The sequence below is a fragment of the Cololabis saira genome, chromosome 9, assembly GCF_033807715.1.
Source record: "Cololabis saira isolate AMF1-May2022 chromosome 9, fColSai1.1, whole genome shotgun sequence".
In the NCBI taxonomy this organism is placed as follows: Eukaryota; Metazoa; Chordata; class Actinopteri; order Beloniformes; family Belonidae; genus Cololabis; species Cololabis saira.
Window position 1 is genome coordinate 39739765 of NC_084595.1, and position 19603 is coordinate 39759367.

The 19603-nt window shown below is 42.6% G+C and overlaps 1 protein-coding gene across 1 annotated transcript in view; it reads left to right on the plus strand.

Annotated features, from left to right (window-relative positions):
• Nucleotides 1-1958: 1958 nt before the first annotated feature.
• Nucleotides 1959-19603, plus strand: part of si:dkey-215k6.1 (transmembrane protein 132C) — a 345761-nt gene continuing 328116 nt past the window's right edge. The window contains exon 1 of the mRNA XM_061729571.1: nt 1959-2795. Within this exon, the coding sequence (XP_061585555.1) occupies nt 2714-2795 (82 nt within the window). The 5' untranslated portion in view covers nt 1959-2713. The remainder of the gene's footprint in view (nt 2796-19603) is intronic.

The following is a 19603-nucleotide window of genomic DNA, read 5'->3' on the forward strand; positions in this document are numbered from 1 at the left end:
GAGGGGTCTTCCTCGGTTAGGGCCCCCCACTTTGTGACTTTTGAAAGGAGTCACTAGGGGGGGCTGTCGCTCCTTGTTTGCCTCTCATTATGGGCTGTTGGACGGCTCTCCAGACAGCAGAGGAGCAGGGGGACGCACGGATCTCCGGAAATCCTCCCATCGCTCCGCGGCTCATCTGCAATTCAATCAGCCCCGATGTCATCTCTTTAGCTTTTACACATTTGGCTGACAAAGGGAACCGGGCGTGCAGCCTTAAGAAATATCGCTCCAGACTTGAAAGAGGACCTTAATAGGACCCTCTCCCACCCCCACCCCCTTCAGCGTGCACACGCATGTTCCCATCAATAGAAAGTGAAGGGTTTTTTTTATAACCCCGAGGCGCGCGGCCGTGGATGCGTAAAAGTTGCTTGGTGGCGTGGATGTGGATGTGCGTAAGAGCGCGCATGGGTGCGCTCTGGACTCGTGTGAAGTTGGCGTCTATCGATTACAGAGAGAACAGGTGTAGCGTGTGTCCGGATGAATAATGCAGAGAAGGGCTCTGGAGGATAAACAAGACCAGCACACACGAACCAGGCAGAGAAACACGGCTCTTCTTATTGGACTTCCATTTGACCTGCTCTTCTCAGTATCAAAAAGCTCCACTCCTCCTTTTCCTTTACAGCAGCATCATTTGTTCATGTTTAAACCAGGGGCGCCTCCAAAGATTTTTCATTGGGGGGGCCAGATGGGGCCACTTAAATTCTTGGGGTGGACACCGAAACTAAAGCCACTATTACAGGATTTTATTACTGTTGTAGTATATAGGCTCAGAAATACTTAAAGACACGCCTACTGATATAGGTTTATTGTGTTACATGTAATGTTACCAATGGTCTAATGTGCATAGACTAATAGTACTACTGTGAGTGATGGCTGATCAAGAGCAGCTTCCTGGGCCTGGATGGCTGTGCATTTGGCCCAAATCATTTGGGATGAAACGCATAAATGATGATAGAATCTATGTGACCGGCAAGGGTTTTTTTTTTTTTATTGAGGCAAGTGGGGCGGCCAGGAAATTTGTAGGGCGGGCTGTGGCGCCACTGGTTTAAACATCAGTTCTAATTTCATTTCCAACTATTTTTTAGGAGGCATCTTCAGGCTCTTGCAGTCTACCATCAGCAAAGTAGCCGAACTTTGGACTGCCATTCCCAAATGCGCCACAACTGCGCATGGTAGCCTACTCGGTCACACTTGGGGCAAAGAGGGGGCATCATGGAGCCAACCTTTGAATGTGGGGTCCATCCGTGCACTGAAAAGCTGAGCATCTGTGCGGGATCGTCCGCGGGTTCCATGTTGGTCTCGAGTGAATTGCGGACACGGGCCCAACACGACATGAGACGGGTTTCCACAGACAAGCGAACCCAACATCGCCAAAGTGGAAGCAGCGTGCAATCCCACATGGACCCTCATTTTATAGCTCTGATGGGACCAACATACAAATTCCCCCCCTAAAAAAAAAAACCCTGAAGAAAAGTTGATGAAGCAAAAGCCGCCAAAGTTCATGCCCACAGAAGTGGCCTTTACCAGGCTGATCCCTTTCTTATTAAGCTTCTCATTGATTCTTTCAAAATATGCAAATAGGCAATATTTTAGATGTGTATTTATTTATTCAGTGTTGGTGTCTTTCCATCCACTTTGAAGGTTAACGAACATATATAGAAAGTAAAGTGAACTAAAGAAGCATAGATAAATCCCCCAAAAAAACCCAAATAAAATGTGGTGCCCTCCATTGGCCGCTGAGATGCCAGTCACATTCCCAAACCCCGCCCTCACCCCGTTCACCCCCCTCACCCTCCTCCTCCTCCTCCTCCTCCTCCTCTCCTCCACCTGCCGGTGGAAGCGTCAGCTCCTCTTTTGTCCTCTCCTCCCTCCATCTCGCGGACGAGTGTACACAGACTCTCAAGTTGAGCCCAGACGAACACACGCGGATAACTCGCACAGCCAGAGGAGGGCAATCAGACACACAGACAGAGAGACACACAGACACACAGACACACAGAGAGACAGAGAGACAGACAAATCGCGGACAGAAAACAAGAGGAGAGGACGGAGCTGCCGGGAGAGAGCGCATTTTTTGGAGATTCTCTGACTCAAAAACGCACGCCTTAAGTGGCAGAGTTGTATTGTCTTCCGAAGTGGACTTTTTAATTCGTTTGACGGGGAGTTCAAGAGACTCTGGCGGTTTCTTTAAACTTTGCAGCACAGGAAAGTGTGCCAGGTTAGACGTGGTGACGCGCAGCTTTGACCGTCCCGTTTGGATGTGAAGCGGAGGAGCGCACGGGAGGAGGAGAAGAACGGCGGAGGAGAGACGGTTCACTCTCCGGTTCTGCTGTGAACAAGGGACACGGCAGATTTTTGAGGGATTTCTTTTTTTTTTCTTCAAAGAGGCAATCCCCAGCAGGAATTGTCCTGTGAATGGGGCTTTCCTCCTCACCCCAGACGGAATTATAGTTTACTTTAAAGCTCATCTTGCGCGGTGTCGTATAGGTCAAGCAAAGGTGGAGCGCAATTTTGGTCAAAATGAGATTATTGATGGGACCGACGCGGTAGTGATCCGCATGTGTTCCAAGGCAAGCCAATAAAATCAGAAGATATTAAAAAAAAAAGGAGAGCGCCAAATAAACCCCTTTCCACATTTAGTGAACAGTTCCAGTGGGTTGCACCGGCAGGAGGGATGGAGACAGCCGGGAGAGACTTACGCGCGCTGGTTGGATGTCGCCCCTGGAAGACGGTGCTTTTTCTTTTACTGTGGAAAGGTAAGAGATGCAAACGTGGGCAAAAAAATAACTTGTTGCCAGTTTTGACGAGCTGGTCGGTCATGGTTTTGGACTGGGAATCTCTTGTGTCCCACTCAGTGAGGGTTTTCGCCTCGTTAGTCTAGAACAATTTATTTTTCTTTTAGCCGAAATTGTCCTTTTTTTTCTCCAAGTGCATGGTTGCAAAATATGACTGATTAGAAAATGTAATGTTTCTCTTGGGTATTTGAGTCTTTGATGTGCGCTTCGGAGAAAGGGATGTTAGAAATTGATCTGCAACAGTATATGGGAGAAGGGAATCCCATGCACTAAACTTAGTTAATTCATCCATTTATGCATCTCTCTCCAGCCTGCGAGAAAACTAAAGTTCAGCGTAACATGCCGGATATAAACGTATCAACAGCGTCAGACTCGAGCAGGCTGAAGCGACATCGTTTTCACCCATTTTTAGTGTGTTTTAGAACTATGAATAATAGCTGTTCACCGCAGCGGAATATGCGCTCAAGCAGACGTGGAGCGGAACCGATGCATGCAGAAGCAGATGCGTTTTAACTGCTGGCGTCCGACACATTCAGTCTGCTGGAGGACCAAGCCTGTCCCAGGTTTCAGATCTATTCTTATTTTATTTCTTTTTTTTTTTATATTTTGTGAGGACAAACTCTTCTCGAAGTGACTGGTGCTGTGAGCTGAAGGATGAGGTGGTTCAAACCTCCTTGTCTCCTCGGCCCTCTGAAAATCATCCCGACATGTAACTCAGTTGCTTCAGTCGCCTCTCTGAAGTGGCTAATTTGAATAAAAAAATACAATGAAAGTCAAAATTATAAAATGCCAGACGACAAAATTGATTTCTTTCCCACTCCCAAATGGATTCAGAAGAGGCTTGCTTGCACAACTTTTAGTTCTGAAATATGTTCTCTTTAAACATTTTATAAAGCGCATGTCAATTAATTAATTTCCCTTTTCCGACCAGTAAACTATGGCCCCTTACATATTTTTTATAGCTTGCACTGGTGTTTTTCTCAGGAAAACAGACATCCTCAGATGTTTTGAATGCAGGTCGAGTAACACCATCGTGCCACCTACTCCAAAGAGACAGAAAACAGCGTAGTGGAAGCGCAAATACACGTTAAAGCGCGCTGGCGGGTGAAGCACTGTGAGTGGGGTTCGCACGCCTCCGTTTCCCGAACAAATGACAGATACTATCTTAATCCCGTCAGTGTTTCTCGTGTTTTTGCGCTTCCATCAGTTCGGGAAGCTCACGGCCCGCAGAGCGCTCAACAGTGGCGGCGTTGTGCGCTCCGGCGCTCCGGCGCGCCGCGGCCGCGCAGGGCGCGCAGGGAGCGCAGGGCGCGCAGCGGCCGTGGATGGCGAGCAGGGGTGACGCGGCGGAAAACAGCTGCGGCCGTAAAAGCGGCTGAGTAACCCAAACACAGGAATCATCCAAACACCCCCTCCTCCTCTCGCTTCCTCTTCTCCCGTGACCTTACGCGCGCTTCCTTTCCTCTGCGCGCCATGAAATACAGACGCGGGTCCTTGTGTGCAGGCGGGGACTGCCTGTACCTCTTAGAATCACAGAGAACATTGCTCTTTGGCTGCTCTTTAGTTGCTCCCTTGGTGGCTGGTGTGGCCAGTTGTATTTCTCTTTTCTTCCCCTGTCTCAGCCTCACTCCCTCTCTCGCCCTCGCATGCACAGGGAAAGGTCCATTACGTCTTGGCTGTGGTTTAACGGCTTTTATTGGACACCGGGGAGCCCTGGCTCTATTGGTATAATGGCCACCTAAGGCAGTTTGAAAAAAAGAAAGAAGCAAATAAATAAATAAAACAACACAGCAACATGTTTTCCCTTTTCTCTGTTTCTCCTTTCCTCAAACTATCCTGTTGCAGTTGAAAGAGCCAGTATGCATTTAGTGCAAGTGTTTATGTGGATGTAGTCTGCACACAGAGAAACACAGGTCTCATTTCTGCACCCAAAGGCACAGTTTACGAAAGAAAGTGCCCTGTAAAGTACCAAAATGGTGCTGTTTATCACTGAAATCTAAACAATCTATAGGCTATCTTTAACAGCTCATAGTCAAATAAATAACCTAAACTTGTATTATTCAGATGATTATTAGGCACTTTGACACTTTCATTGATCTATATTCTGGCATTCTGTGTTCTCTTTAGCTGTTACTATACTTGGGTGTTCCAGCTTCCTGCGTGCGTCCAGAAACATTCATCTTAACCTGATTGATGCTCTAAATTCTGGATCATAATGAGATTGACCACGTTTGGTTGGTTGTCACATTGTCCTCTGTGAGAAGACCTGCCTCTCATTTGATGACATCTGTGACAGGCTCCACCCCTCATGACCCTAAACAGGGCAAAGCGACTCTTGAAATGATGATATTTTTGCATTTTGAACAAAAAGTTATTTTACTTTTTTGCAACAAGGAAAAAGTGCAAAATTTACTAATTAAGGTAAACGATAAAATACGTTGGGTGATAACGCATTTGGGACCATTGCTGCACTTTGATTTCCTCGTTAGTGTGTGCTTGTATTGATATTTGGTGTATTCCTGTGCACTTTCGTAATCACATTTTTTGTAATAGGTTCCACATCACACCACCTCAGAATAATAAAAAAGTCAATTATTACAGTTTGCAGTATTTCCCCACTTAATAATGTTTGCGTGACTCTCATCAACCCTGATACCAGCCCTATTTTCAAAGCATTCAGCTTCATTCTCATTGCATCATCCTGTTATTTCATAATCCAGGTTTTCTAAAGGATGTCCCTGTCTGATTTTTACAAAAAACAAAGATTTTAAAAATACCAACAAAAAAAAAAACAAACAGTTTGGTCTTAGAGGTTTAAAGGGAGTATAGTCATTGATGATCTTCATCCGTACATCCATGGATCCATGAGCTTTGTGAAAGAATTGTAGTAGTTTTTGACATTTTCTTTCCATTTCTCATGGCTATCAAATGAACTTTGCATCTGTAAGTTTATTATCTTTGTGTGATTAAAATGTGGACACTGCTTTGTAGCTTCATCTCTCTAATCAATAATTCACCTTGTATCGGTTTACTTCAGACACATCATTGTACTAGGTTGGTGACATGTGTATTCTGTTCAGGAGAGTCACTCAAAGAGTGTGCAGCAGAGCAATGTGGAGGCAACTGATTTATTTACAGTTTGTCCACAAGAGAGCACTGAGTTGATGTAGTTTTCAGCTGGAAAATGTCCCCATCTGTGCTTTATTCAAACTGCGGGCCCTGGGCAATTCTCTTAAAGTAATGCTACGGAAAATATTTGTTTCTAATTGGCTGACTGGGGCCATTTCAGATGTGTTTATCAGGAAATCTCATCAGTCTCGGTGCACAGTTTCACTAGCGGGCGCGTTAGTGCTCGGGTAATTTTAAAGAGCTTACCTCAGTGTTCGGCAGCTCGTTTCAATGCCATCACCTTTGTTGAAGTTGACATCCTTTACCTGCTTTTTGTGCAAAACGCGTACGAGTGTCTATTGACTTAAAAAGACAACAGCTAACTGCTCCTTTTTCAGCTGGAGTTGCTGCAGTTGCCAAGTGGCAAAGATTGTATTCTTTGTGTTGAATCCAAGGAAAAAAAAGGGGGGAAAAAAACCCCACATTGTGTGTGTGTGTGTGTGTGTGTGTGTGCCTGCCTGTGCTTGAGTGTATTTTCGTGCTTCCCTGTTAACCTGTAGCAGAATGTCAGCTCTTCGCGCCATTACTCATGCAATACAGCGCATTAATAATTAGTGACATAAAATCAGTGACACGCGTGCACCGGCCGTCTTTCGGCCTGTCCTTTCTACGAGCCGCTCTCTTTCCTCGCCATCATAGGTTTCATTCAGGGTTACGCACTCGTCACTCATACACACACGCTATTTCACACACACAAACACACTCAAACACAGAGAGGACTATCAGTTAGACGTGACGCATTTCACAGAAGTGAACTTTAAACATTTACTCCGGTAAATGGAAGGGGGCGATGCAGGGTAGATCTGGACTCATTACTGCTGTTGTTAGAAAATCATACTCTATTGTTGTGGGTGGTTTTTTCGCTCTCCTTCAGTGACGTACACGCATGCATGGACTCATAACACCGCTTTGTCATGGTGACAGTGAGAGGGTAGAGCAGCGAGAGACAGCTGGAGAGATTTAGCAGAGAAGGTCACAGGATGGGGGGAAAAACAAAAGTGGGCGTACTGGAAGAAGTGGACTCCTCACTCTGTGACTTGTTTTTTTGTCCATCCGTCATGAAATTTCACTTTGTCCCGTATTGATTTTTGTGCATCTCACTGTGACGGCAAGCCCTCTTGTTTGGGGAGAGCACAAGAGCTCACCAAACACTGTTGAATCCATCCATCAAAGTTTATTTGTGTGCCGCTTTGATCACAATAGGAACAATTAGAGGTTCAGAACAGACAGTGATTATTAGAATAGAGGTAATCCTGGCGTTTCTTTTCTTTCTTTAAGGGAAAAACAACCGAAAACACTTCTCTAGTCTGTGGTTAAAAGAGGCAAGTGGGTGGAAGTGACTGTGTAAAAGTAGCTGATACTGACACAATATTGTGTTTTCATACTCCCTTCTCCTTGGACAGCAAGTGCACGCGATTTAATTTAGGTTCTTTATACTAATAGGAGCATTTCTAGAGCTCGACAGCCATTTATTGTTCCGTAAAACGTCTAAAAAGCTTTGCACATATAAATATGCTTTCCTAGGATTTATCAGTTCATTGAAATTTTATCACGGATCCGAGATCGAGTTTTATACGAACTGTCAGCAGAGCCGTGTCACTATATTTCTTCACTCATTTTATCAGCACTGAATAGCTATTCAATTTCAGCGAACCAGAAACATCCAACCTCACATGAAAAAGGTTATTTCGGCTGTCACTGTGCACCCCATGTTGTCGTTTTCCAGTGTGAAAAACCCCAACAGCCTTTGTATATACAGATAGAACAATACATGGGAGACTCGTGTATGGAGGAGATAAGGAATAAAATCGGCTCTGATTGCTTTAAGGACACCGACTCTTCCTGTCATCACTCAGAGGAGGGGGGAAGCGACACAGACGGAGAAATTGAAGACGGTGACAGAGAGGGAGATTTTATCTTCCCCTGAGAGAGTATTCATCCTCTGTGTCACTTCCCTCTATCAGTAAATCTAATCTACAAAGATGCTGCTTGCTGCAGGGCCTCAACATATTGTATTGACAACGATGCACCTTTGCCCACGGGAACACGCTTACACGCATTCAGGCATTTTCTACACTCCTTTCAGACATTTAACCACTCATATAATTAAGATTTGAAAACCATCTTCTACAATCTTGTAGTCATAATTTAGTTGATAAAGTAAAAAAAAATCCTTTAAAACAAGACAAGACGAACGTTGTGTCCTTTTAAATATTGTTTTTAATCAGTTTATATGTATTTTATATTAGCTTCTATTCACACACAGTATTAGAAACCCTAGAGCCTACATTCTTAACTTGTACCACTTTTTGAAGCATTTTCGTTGATTATATTCAGTCCCCGGACTTTGATGATAGTAGTTATGATAAAAAAAGAGGAAATGCTTTTCACGTATATTCAGTAGAGAGTATTTGATTAGAGGGGTTTCTGTTTTTCTAGAATCACAGCGGGCTGTAAACATCCATCTGGTTCAGTTTGATCACTTCAGACATCCATGCTTTTAAGAATAATAATTAAGCACTAAATAGAAGAGGAGGGGTGCTACAAAGGCTGCAAACATGCAGGATGAAGGACAGGAACGGAAACTGAAAAACACAACTAAAAGTGCTGGAGATGCAGGTAGACAAGGTTGGTTTGGTGGATGAGAAACCCTCATACACCCCACACACACCCCGAGGTAATCTCCCTGTTTCCAGAAATCTAAACCTTTTGTCATTTTTGGAAGTAATTGAATGGTTGAATAGCTTCCTGTCTTCACTGTAAAAACTATTTTCAGTTCAGACCAGATTTATCTGCGTGCGATCATTCCTTCGACTTTCCTCCGTGACTGGCCGCAGTCACAGCAGCGAGAATCAAGCTGAGCTTTGTCTCAACCTCTTTAAAGCTTCTTTTCTTTGCTGCACCATTATTTCTGACTCTTCACCAAAAAAAAAAAAAAAATGTGACGAAAAAAAAAGATATAGTGCTTTCTCCATAATTAAATGACACTTTCCCCCGCTTTACAACGCAAACGCCTGATCCAGACTGGGTGTTTCCAGCATTATTTGGCCTTCGTGACTTCAATGTGATGACTTTCAGAGGCAAAATAGATGGGACTATGCTGGGGGGATGGGACTATACTAACCTGTTTAAAACTGCATGTACCTGTCTATCCATTTGAGTTCATTAAATATGACCAAAAGTCTGTGGGAGCCAATCAAATCAGTCTATCGTTGTAACAGTCACTGGGCGGATTTAACACGACAACAACAGAGCAGCGTACGTAAGATAAACGTAAACAGTGTAGATGGCTCCAGTTGAGGATTAACGATTTAAATTAGCGTTAAAGATTAAAGATTCAGACTTTTTCTTGGAAAAATTGAACAGAAGACGGCACTTGAATTGTTTCCTTTGCAAGGTAGAGGTATTTGATATTTTGCCGAAAGGATGCAGCAAACGTTTAATTTTGTCTTCTACACAACACACTTCCATTTACTGGTTTATCATTATGAACAGCTGATGAGGAACTGTTTAACCATTTAAGGAATATCTCCAAACTAAGAACAATTGTTTCTTGAGGTAATTATTCATGCTTTTGTGTCATCTTGTTTGGACTACTGCAACAGTTTGTTTTCTTGCTTAAACAAGAAAGACCTGTCTCGTCTTCAAGTCCAAACTTCTGCAGCAAGGCTGCTGACCTGCTCTGATAGAAATTTCACATCACCTCAATTTTAAAGACTCTTCACTGGCTCCCCGTCCCTTTTCGTTTTAACTTTAAAATCTTGGTGCTGACTTGGAGCTCTGCATGGTCAGGCCTCTTCCTACATCAAGGACCTGCTATGCCCCTACACTCCATCTCAGAGGCTGAGATCATGTGACCAGAGCTCATGGTCCCTCATACCCGCTTTAAGACGCGAGGAGATCGCTCCTTCCAGGCCGTCGCACCGAGGCCCTGGACCGATCTCCCACCGTCTCTACGTTCGCTGGACGCTATCGATGCTTTTAACAGCAAACTTAAAACCCACCTGTTTCTCTAAGCTTTTAAACATCATTAGTGAGACGGTTGTTTTATGACCATCATGTTGATTTTTATGTACTTTTATTCTAGGAGATTTTTATCTGTATTGTCCTGTTTTTATTCTATTTCTACTTTTATTGTAGTGATTTATTTATGTTAATATTTCTGCGTACGTAGTGATAACCAACTGTGTGCCAAGGCAGGATGATAAGCAACTGTTGGTGCTCCCTTTGGATCGCGAGGTTCCCTGGATCATTTTTAGATGTGGGTCTGATTCATCAGGCTAGCATGTACAGTATTCACCAAAGCAATACGCAATGAATCCATAGTGTATCCCCTCTGCATGTATCCCCTTTATAACGCTCAGCCACCACACCGACAGTCATCACAGTGGGTAAACGTTAAGTCTCTGGCATTAATCTCAGACATTGGGGAGCTTTTATACAGCTCTGCACATTGGAAAATGTAACCAAATGGCCATTATATGCTTTAAAACAGGTGACAAGAGGTCCTGAACAAACATTAGTGACAATTCGGAAGTGAGAATAGATTGTTTATCCAACAAATTGTAGAGGCAAACTGCATTTCATTGATTTAATTTCACACGTTCAGTTTAGTTTTAGTCATCTGAGCTGAAAGTCAATGCATACACACTGAAATTAATTAGCGTGTTTTTCTCTATGTTTACCATTTAGCTGTTTTCATAACGTGTACATTCAGAAAGTCAACCGACCAGTGTGAGTAGATGTGAGCAGTCCAACTATTGCCCTTCACAGGCCTGTGCGAGCCTGCGTTGCTGTGTACTCTCTGTGACCATGAGACGGCGTGGCTTTCTACGGCATGTCAAGAGGTTTAAGGGTCTTGCTAATGAGCAAGTCATTTTACCTCAGATTAGCATGAATAGCTGGACTCATTTTCTGTGTGCACAGCCGTGTGTGAGTGTACTGGCGCGTGCGTGTGCGACTGCAAGTGTGCGTACAGATGCCATGTCTTAGGGTTTAAGGTTGAGTTAATCAGCAACACATTTCCCCCTGCATTAGCTTCACTTGGCTGATTAGTTGCACACAGTGTGTGTGTGTGTGCGTGTGTGGGTGAGAGTGTGCATGTTTGTGTGTGAGAGACACTGGCTGATCATTATCATCAGGACTCAAGACTCAGAGGAAACTAACAATGGATTAACTTTGGCTTTCATTTCATTATTCAATTTTACTATTGCATGATTAATTCATGAAATGTGCTAAGAGTTTTTTTCTTTTTATTCATTCATGCCTGTTTACGAATTTAGAAGTTTAATAGTCATGAATTTGATGAATTAGAATTTCATCAGATTTTTATGCTGGTTTGTCAGGGATGATTATTGTCTTCGATATTTTGCATTTGTTTTGCAATCACACTGATTGCAGACAGACTGGTTATGTGGATATGAATGCTGATTTTATGATGGCTCATTTGAGTGGCTGGATAATGGGATGATGGTTGTGTTTAGCTTATTCCGTTTTCTCAATAAATAAAGTGACCTAGCCAGCTAACCTTACATCGACCATATTGCTGCGAACTCGCGGTCATCCTGCTTCGTGCTCCACAAAATACAGCAAATCAGACCTTACGTAATTCACTGTGCCACTCAGCTCTCTGTGCAGACTGTGATTATCTGATGACTCCATCTCCATGCTGGCCTAGCAGGAGCATGTGTCACCAAACCCTCACAGATGATCCAGAATACAGGGGAGCCACTTGTTTTCAATGAACCCAAAAAGGTTCACGTCACACTGCTACTCATTGAGCACAGTGCAAAGTTCAAGTCACTAATGATCTCCCATAGACTGTTTGTCGGCTCCACTCCCATTTAATCTGACTCCATTTTAATGGTTTATACTCCCAATTGATCCTCGCAGGATCTGGCATTGCCATCCGTACGCAAAAGGCTAACCGTGTCCAGGCAATTCTCACAGGCCTGATGATTGAAGGAGTTACCAAAGCCTATATGATCAAGGATGCTCAAGAATCTCTTTAAGGGTGGATTCACACCAGAACGGTTTGACTATCAGAGGTAAATTTGCACAGAGTGTAAGTCTGGTTCATTTGAGGAGGCGTGAATACACAATTGAACTCTGATGCGGGTCGAAGAAGCGAACTCTGGTCCACCTTAAAATGTGGTTCTTGGTCTGCTTTAAGTGAACCAAATGTAGGAAGCAGGCCGCAGTGTGGGGCCGTGTTTCCAGATGGCCAGAACCAAATGATCAAACGGAGAGCTCAGAACTATCGTTTTCTGCTTAAAATATCGTACGCCACAAATTTGACAACAACGGCTGAGAAAAGAGTTTGAAATGTATTCTGACGCCGACGGGTGAGAAAGAAGAAGTGAGGAGCAATAACAGAGGATGATGAAATGTAGCTTAAAACAAACACCAGGTCCATTGCCAACAAATATTTCTACAGAATTTGATTTCCAAATCTACTGTATTTTGACGACCATACGGCGCGCCGTGTGGAAAGGCGCACCCTCAGTATTGTCGGTCATTTCTGTATTTAAAACACACGCATCGACCGAAAAGGCGCCGTCTACACACACGTGCGCCGCACAACACACACACACACACAAGCATACAAGTGTGTGTATTTAAAAATACAGCGGGAGCAAAACTTAGTTTGATTGTACTTTATTTAAGTTATTACATTATTCAATGCCTCAGTGCCCCTGCCTCTAACCTGAAATAAGCTGGGATAGGCTCCAGCAGACCCCCGTGACCCCGCAAGGGATAAAGCGGGAATAGATAATGGATGGATGGACATTAATCAGTTGTCAGGACTCAGCATGTCGGGCCTCATCCGAGCCGGATCGCGCTGAGACCAGGAGAACAGCTCCCCCGGGAGCAGCGTCTCCTTCTCTGTAGCGAGGCCGAGTCTCCCCGCCCAAGGTGTCCCGCCACGGAGCCCGCCGCCGGGCAATCACGGGCAGTTCACGCGCCCCCCTTCCCCCTTTAACTTCTCATGGTGGCTTCAATTATGTCCGCCTTAAGCCGGAATTATGGTTCCGCGTTAAAACGGCGGTGCGGGTTGCCGCGTACCCTACGCCGTAGGCTCTGCGTTGGTGTAACGCGGAACCATAAATCAGCCTTTACAATAATACAATGGGCGCATTGTATCATTGGGCGCGCGGCACATTTAAAAAAAAAAGACGTTTATATGTGCCTAATGGTCGCAAAAATACGGTAATAGTGAATAATAGTCATGAATGAATACTACCGTTTTGAGAGGCATTGTTAAATTGTTGTAAACTTTAAACTATGGACCGTACAGCGTACAGAGGTCCAAATTATCATACAAGTACGATAGTTATTGTACATCTGACAACATTGGCATTGGGGCATTGTGGGTAAAAACTATCTAAACAAACACGTGTGTAGCATGGGAGAAAAAGCCTTGCGGTCTGATGTGGCGAGAGGACGAGGTAAAAGCTCATCTAGAAGTATTGTCAGATGAAAATATATCGCAATTGTTGTTAAACGCTCACAAGAACAAGGAAACTTGTAGACTTATTAGCAGGAAAGTTGCTATATAGAATAAATAAGCAAGGTTTCTTGGCCGTCATTTGTCTTGTGGTCTCCCTCAGCAAGGCTTGATGCAGCGCCACCGCAGGTGAGGAGGGGAATACGTCATTCAAAAGGTTCACTTTGTTTGACACAGTGCAGTGTGGAAGCAAACCAGCTGAATGTTGCAACCCCAATCAAGCCCAGTCCCCAATTGTAGCAAATCTACCAGACAATTAGGTTTGAAAACGACGTCCCTTAACATACTACCATTCCTAACTTTCACGTTATTAAGACCTCTCAATGATTTATAGTTGGTGTCCCAGTGTGGCACGGGAAACCTTTGTCAAATGAATTTTGCATGTGTGCATGAAAATGTGTGTATAAACATCACTGTCATGTGACAGAGATCTGGGCTATTAGATTTCATTATGTTTTCCACTTTTAGGATAGAAATGGAACATGATTTGATATAAATTGGTTAATTTCAGATGATATGTAATAAAATAAAATGTTTTATTCATGCTCTTATTCATATTTTCCGAGTGTGGCAAAGTGAAACTTTATGCAGAAATGAATGTTTTCTCATTTGAAACATCTTCACGGGGAGAAACTAACAGAAACCCAAGCGTCACTTGGGAACAAAGAACATTTTCAAGAAATCATTACATTTTTCATCCAACAAGAGACGCTTTTAAAGCGTATGATAGTATAGTTATTTTATCTTCTTCTTACTTTCTTTCTCTCCATCCAATCAGTGAATCCATTACTCTTTGTCATCCTCACACTCTCACAGAAGCTACGATGAACCATATTCTGTTGATTTGTGTCCTTCAGTTTGACTTGTCTATCTCTTTTTTCCCCCAAGGCACCGGGACAGTAAAATAACAATTAGAAAAACTGTCCGAGGAGGTTGAAAAATGGCTCATAAGCAGGTTGAAGGCTGAGGCCGTAGAGTTAAAAACATGACTGCTGTCCATGAGACTCGTGTTTATATTCTGCTTTTCTACAATCATGACATTTAAAATGTTTCCCCCCCTCTCATTGTTAGATGCTAGCTGCTTTCAGCTTCTGTTTGGTTATGTTTAGGCACATAAGCGTCCTGGTGAGGCACCATCTTTAAAAAAAAAGAACGTGTGTAGGATTTAGAGGAGATCATGGCTCACGTTGAAAGAGACTCTCAGCTTATTCTGCATGTTAGAAATCTTCTAGACTAGAGGGTGTCGCTCTGTGAAAGACACAGACATGGTGCAGGGATGAAAGATACAAGCCTTGTTTTGAAATGCATTGCTCTGAAAGTCGCATTGGCCACAGGAAAAAAACAAAAAACAAAAAAAAACTCTTCTCATCTGAAGAAATTACAAAGATTTTCGTTTTGTGCATTTTTATGAAATGATTGCCGAGAGACTGTGGTATTCTCATAAACTGGAAACCTTAGATCCGGCATTTCTTTCCAGCATCTTCCTTTTTTCTAGAAATACAGTATATTGTTGCTTGTCTTCTGCAAAGCTCAGACTTTTGACGGCTAATAGTTTATTTATATTCTTTCAGCACGATATTATATTTTTGAAAAACTGTATAGGACATCTGAGGAACAATAACGGGGATTCAGGGGGTCAGCATTTAGCAGACGCAAGACACATTTCTCTGTATTCCTTCTTCTTTTTTCCATTACCTTGCAGTCCTCTGGCTTTATGATGACATTTTTTTCATGTAATCATTCCCATGTAGTGCTCGTCATATTTCAATTCCTATATTTTTCTGCACCTATCAGTGTTTTTACAAGGCTTCCCAAGATTCTCTATTTTGACTTTCTTCCTCCCCATTCTCTGTTCTCATTTTCTCTGCTTTTATTCCTGAATCACTCCATCGATATCATGTTTTAGACATCACCCCCCCCCCTTTCAAAGCTCGATTCATTACCTCTATCTTTTTCACATTTTGTCATATTTTTTTTTCCTACTCACATGCGTCGTAGATATTTTCCCAAACGCCTTTTTCTCTATTGTCCCCGTCGTCCTTCGCTTTCTAACACTACCTCTCCCCCTGTGAGCACCTCTCAACCAGCCCTTTGAGAGGGTGGGAGCTGCTCGGCCTAAATGATTTTCTATTACCGCAGCCTGTTAACAGGGCTTCATTTGATCAAGCTAATGAAATTGAAAACTTTCATCTGAGCCAAATTGATTTCAAACCTGAAACCGCATTCGGACGGAGAGGGAGGGGGTAAAAAAAAGGAGAAAAGAAAAACAAGATGGCAAAGACTATTGCGTTAGTGAAGCATGACCTGCACTTAAGATGCACACAGAAATCCATTTGTGTGTCTTTTCACTGTTGTCCTCGGGAGGCAAAAAGACCTAAAGGCCTATTCTTCATCTCTGTGAGGGTATTGGATTCGTCTCCAGTAGGATGCAAGGATGAATATGTGTACGCTGCACATTTGACAGAGATTGACAAAGTGTTTTGTGGTCGCATGAATAAGATAATGACGTTTTGAAGAAACCAGTTGGGTACAGGCTTACTCAACCTGGATACGCCCCTGATGTTACGGAGCAATGCACAAATGCCTTCCTGTGCACCTCACAGCCTCTGTAAAGAAGTTGTCTTACCTTTCTTGAGTAGCATGTTTACTTGTTGATTGAAAAATGGCAACTTCACAAATCCTTTCCCATTCAGGCCCAAATCCTGAATACAATGGAAAGAAGATCAGCCGCATCAAACCTGACAGTAGGGTGTCTCTATTTGGTGGATTTAATCTTTCAATCACGAGCCTGGAAAGGTTTTTTTTTTCTCCTTCTTAAACTATAGTGCCTGCAGAGAACTGTAACCTGCATTCATACAAAATAATCTGTGAAGAAGGACATAAAAACAACCTTGGAACCCAGTTGTTGAAGTAAATCTTGGCTCTGTACTTAGTACTTCTGTCCACAAGGACTACTTGTCATGTATTATACAGCATTTCATATGTTTTTAACTATGTATCAGTTTAATGTGAGTATTCAACGGTGTAATGTAGGGCTGGGCGATATGGACCAAAAGTCATATCTCGATATTTTCTAGCTGAATGGCGATACTCGATATATATATCGATATTTTTTCTGTGCCTTAATTGGGGTTTCCCCCAAAGCATTATAGCATAGCATCTCTGTTAGCTTCATTTTTTTCTGAGGCAAACCCTTAAAAAAACAATCAGTTTTAATACAAAGCCTCGTGGCAAATGTTACACACGTACCTTTATTAACAGAGGTCTGCACAATATCAAAATGTATAAAACAAATGAAATAAAAATAAACTGCCTGCATATATAGAATAAAAATGCTTCTTGAATAAAATAAAACAAAAATCCCTTTCCTGCATAACAATTAAATTAAAATACACTGTACAATTAATACAATGTAGACAGTAACAGGCAGACTTTTCAACAGAGGGTGATAGTTGTGCAAATAACAAAACATTTGTGCAAATCTCAAATAAAACATTCAAGTCAATTTGTCACAAAATAAGCTATATCAAAATAAAAAATAAAAAAAAATTAAAAAAAAAAAATTAAAAAAAAATTTAAATCGATATAAACGATATTGTCTCGTACCATATCGCGTTTGAAAATATATCGATATATAATAAAATCTCGATATATCGCCCAGCCCTAGTGTAATGGACTAAAAAAAGTCCATTTGGATTTACTGATTGGATGGAGAAAAAAAGGAAGAAGAAGATGGGATAACTTACATAACTTAAGATTTTGTTATATTTTGTTTTCATGCTGGTAAAGGAAATCAAAGAAGGGTGCAAAACTCTGTATGTTGCACACGACTTAGGCAGTGATACGTGTGTTTTGCAAAAAATATGATTTCAATGATATTTATGTTCCATATACAATATAAATCTATGTTTGCATTTAAAAAAAGGTCTTTAATGTATTTTTCATTCACAAGAAGTTCGGGGACCTGCGCTTAAATCGTCTGCTTGCAAACACTTAATCACATTAGCTACGGTGCAAGTGGGAGAGAATGGAAATGGTTAAGAGGAAAGAGGAGCGGGGGAGACGGGAAAAGGCCATGCGGGCCACGGTCTGGGCGCTGGGGAAGATGAAAAGAGGGATGGAAAAAGTAGCAGTGTGAAATGAGACTGGGTGCTGAAAAGAAGGAGCGAAGGAGGAGAGATTGGAATTGGATGAAAGCTGGAGGAAAATCAAAATTAACAAATTACAAATCATGAGAAGAAGAAAAAAAAATGCCGAAAGGAGCTAAGCGAAGGGACAAGATAAACACACTCAGAAAACAAAGGGATGGAAATGGAGCCGTATTTGTGGAAGGAAAACGCTCGGGCATCAGAGAGAGATTTAGCTTTTCATTCTGTGTTGCTTTTAGGCTGTAGGCTGGCATTACAGCTGAGATTTCCACTATTTACAAAGCTCCCAGTGGCATCAGAACTCCATCTACATAATGTTTAACATGCTCAACTCGGCTGCGCTCTGCCCGTCAAAGGGAGACGCTGTAAGGATTCTGGGCACCAATCCCCGAGGCTGACTAAGAGCCCGGGGAGAGGGAAGCAGGGAGGCTGTGGTGGCAACACTCAATACAGAGGAACTGAATTAAAATGCTGTTTAAAAAAAAAAAAAATCAGTCCAAAAATGAGAGCGTGACCTTTGTTTCACTTTTCAAAAGCGACTCATTTAATCTTATCTTGTTCTTCTTCAGAGCATCTGCTTTTGAGAGTGGCTGAACTTTTTGTTCCTCTGTGTGTTCCCTTTTTTTATTGAAGTTGAAGATTAAAGGAAGTATTGCGTTTTCTATGACTGACGGGAAAGGCTACATGTTCTTAGAGATGCAAGAGATGTCAATGATGTAGCTGAAAAAAGCAACAGGAAAATGACTGCAGAGGAAACTGACATCTCGGAGGAATTTGGCACGAGGCTGTGCTTAAGAAATGAACAACTCAGGACGCATGTGTTGCAGATCAGAGTGTCAGCGATTGCAGACACCCACCAGAAAACCCTACACAGTGATTACCTCCGTCTTTGAACATTATTTTGTGGAAATAAGTTTAACGGCTGCTTTGACCTTTTCCCATTTCCTTTACTTTTGCAGATGCCCCCACATGAATTCCCCCGTATTTTCCTCTTGTATTTACTTATTAAACTTCTCTTTGTTTCATCTCATGTTCTTTGCTCTTTGTGATGAAAGACTGTGTTTGCTTTGCCATATTTCTCAGGCAGTTTCGATTCATGCACAGCAGCCCAAACCCTTTTCTATCCACGACCCGGAGGAATACAAATGCCACAGCTGGTAGGACAGGCATTATCTGGGCTTTACCCTGCTCCCTCCCCCGGTACCAAACCCCCGAACAGTCTGTGTCCACGTTTAAATGAGCATGTCATCGTTCCCAGAGGCAGTGGCCAGTTAGTTTTCCTGCTGATCGTTTTTGCTGACATTCATTCGCTGATGACGTCAGCACCGATTTTTGAAGAAAGTTTTCAGTAGAATTATGACGATGTTCTGACCACCAATGCCTGCTCTGAGAAGCAACACAACATTTTGCGCAATAACTTCCCAATGATTCTGACTCGTTCACCTTAGATTAGGTACTTTTGTGTGAAACAAAAACCATGACATGCCAGTTTAGCGCGCAGGTGACAAACAATGGGAGGCTGAAAAGATACAGCAATTGTTTTTTTTTATAATTCTTTATATCTTATCTATGGTTACATTGCTAAAGGACCATTTTGGTTACCGTGGTTACCGCCACGGTAATGCTTTTGACTGAGAAAAGTAATGTGCATCATCACAGGATGGAGACGCACATTTTGATGTATAACACACCTGGGTGCACGTTACGGTTCGGGCGAAGAAACGGCCGAAGAAATGGCATAAATTGCGGCGAAAGTACATGATTCATTGAAAATGGTCGACTTCCTGTTTGGTTTCAGCCATGGCACCAAGAGACTTTTCTTTAAGTTGCGACATGATACAGGCGTGTACCGAATTTCGTGCATGTACGTCAAACCGTATTGTGGGGCTTGAGGCACAAAGTTTTATAGGGGGCGCTGTTGAGCCATTAGGCCACGCCCATTAATG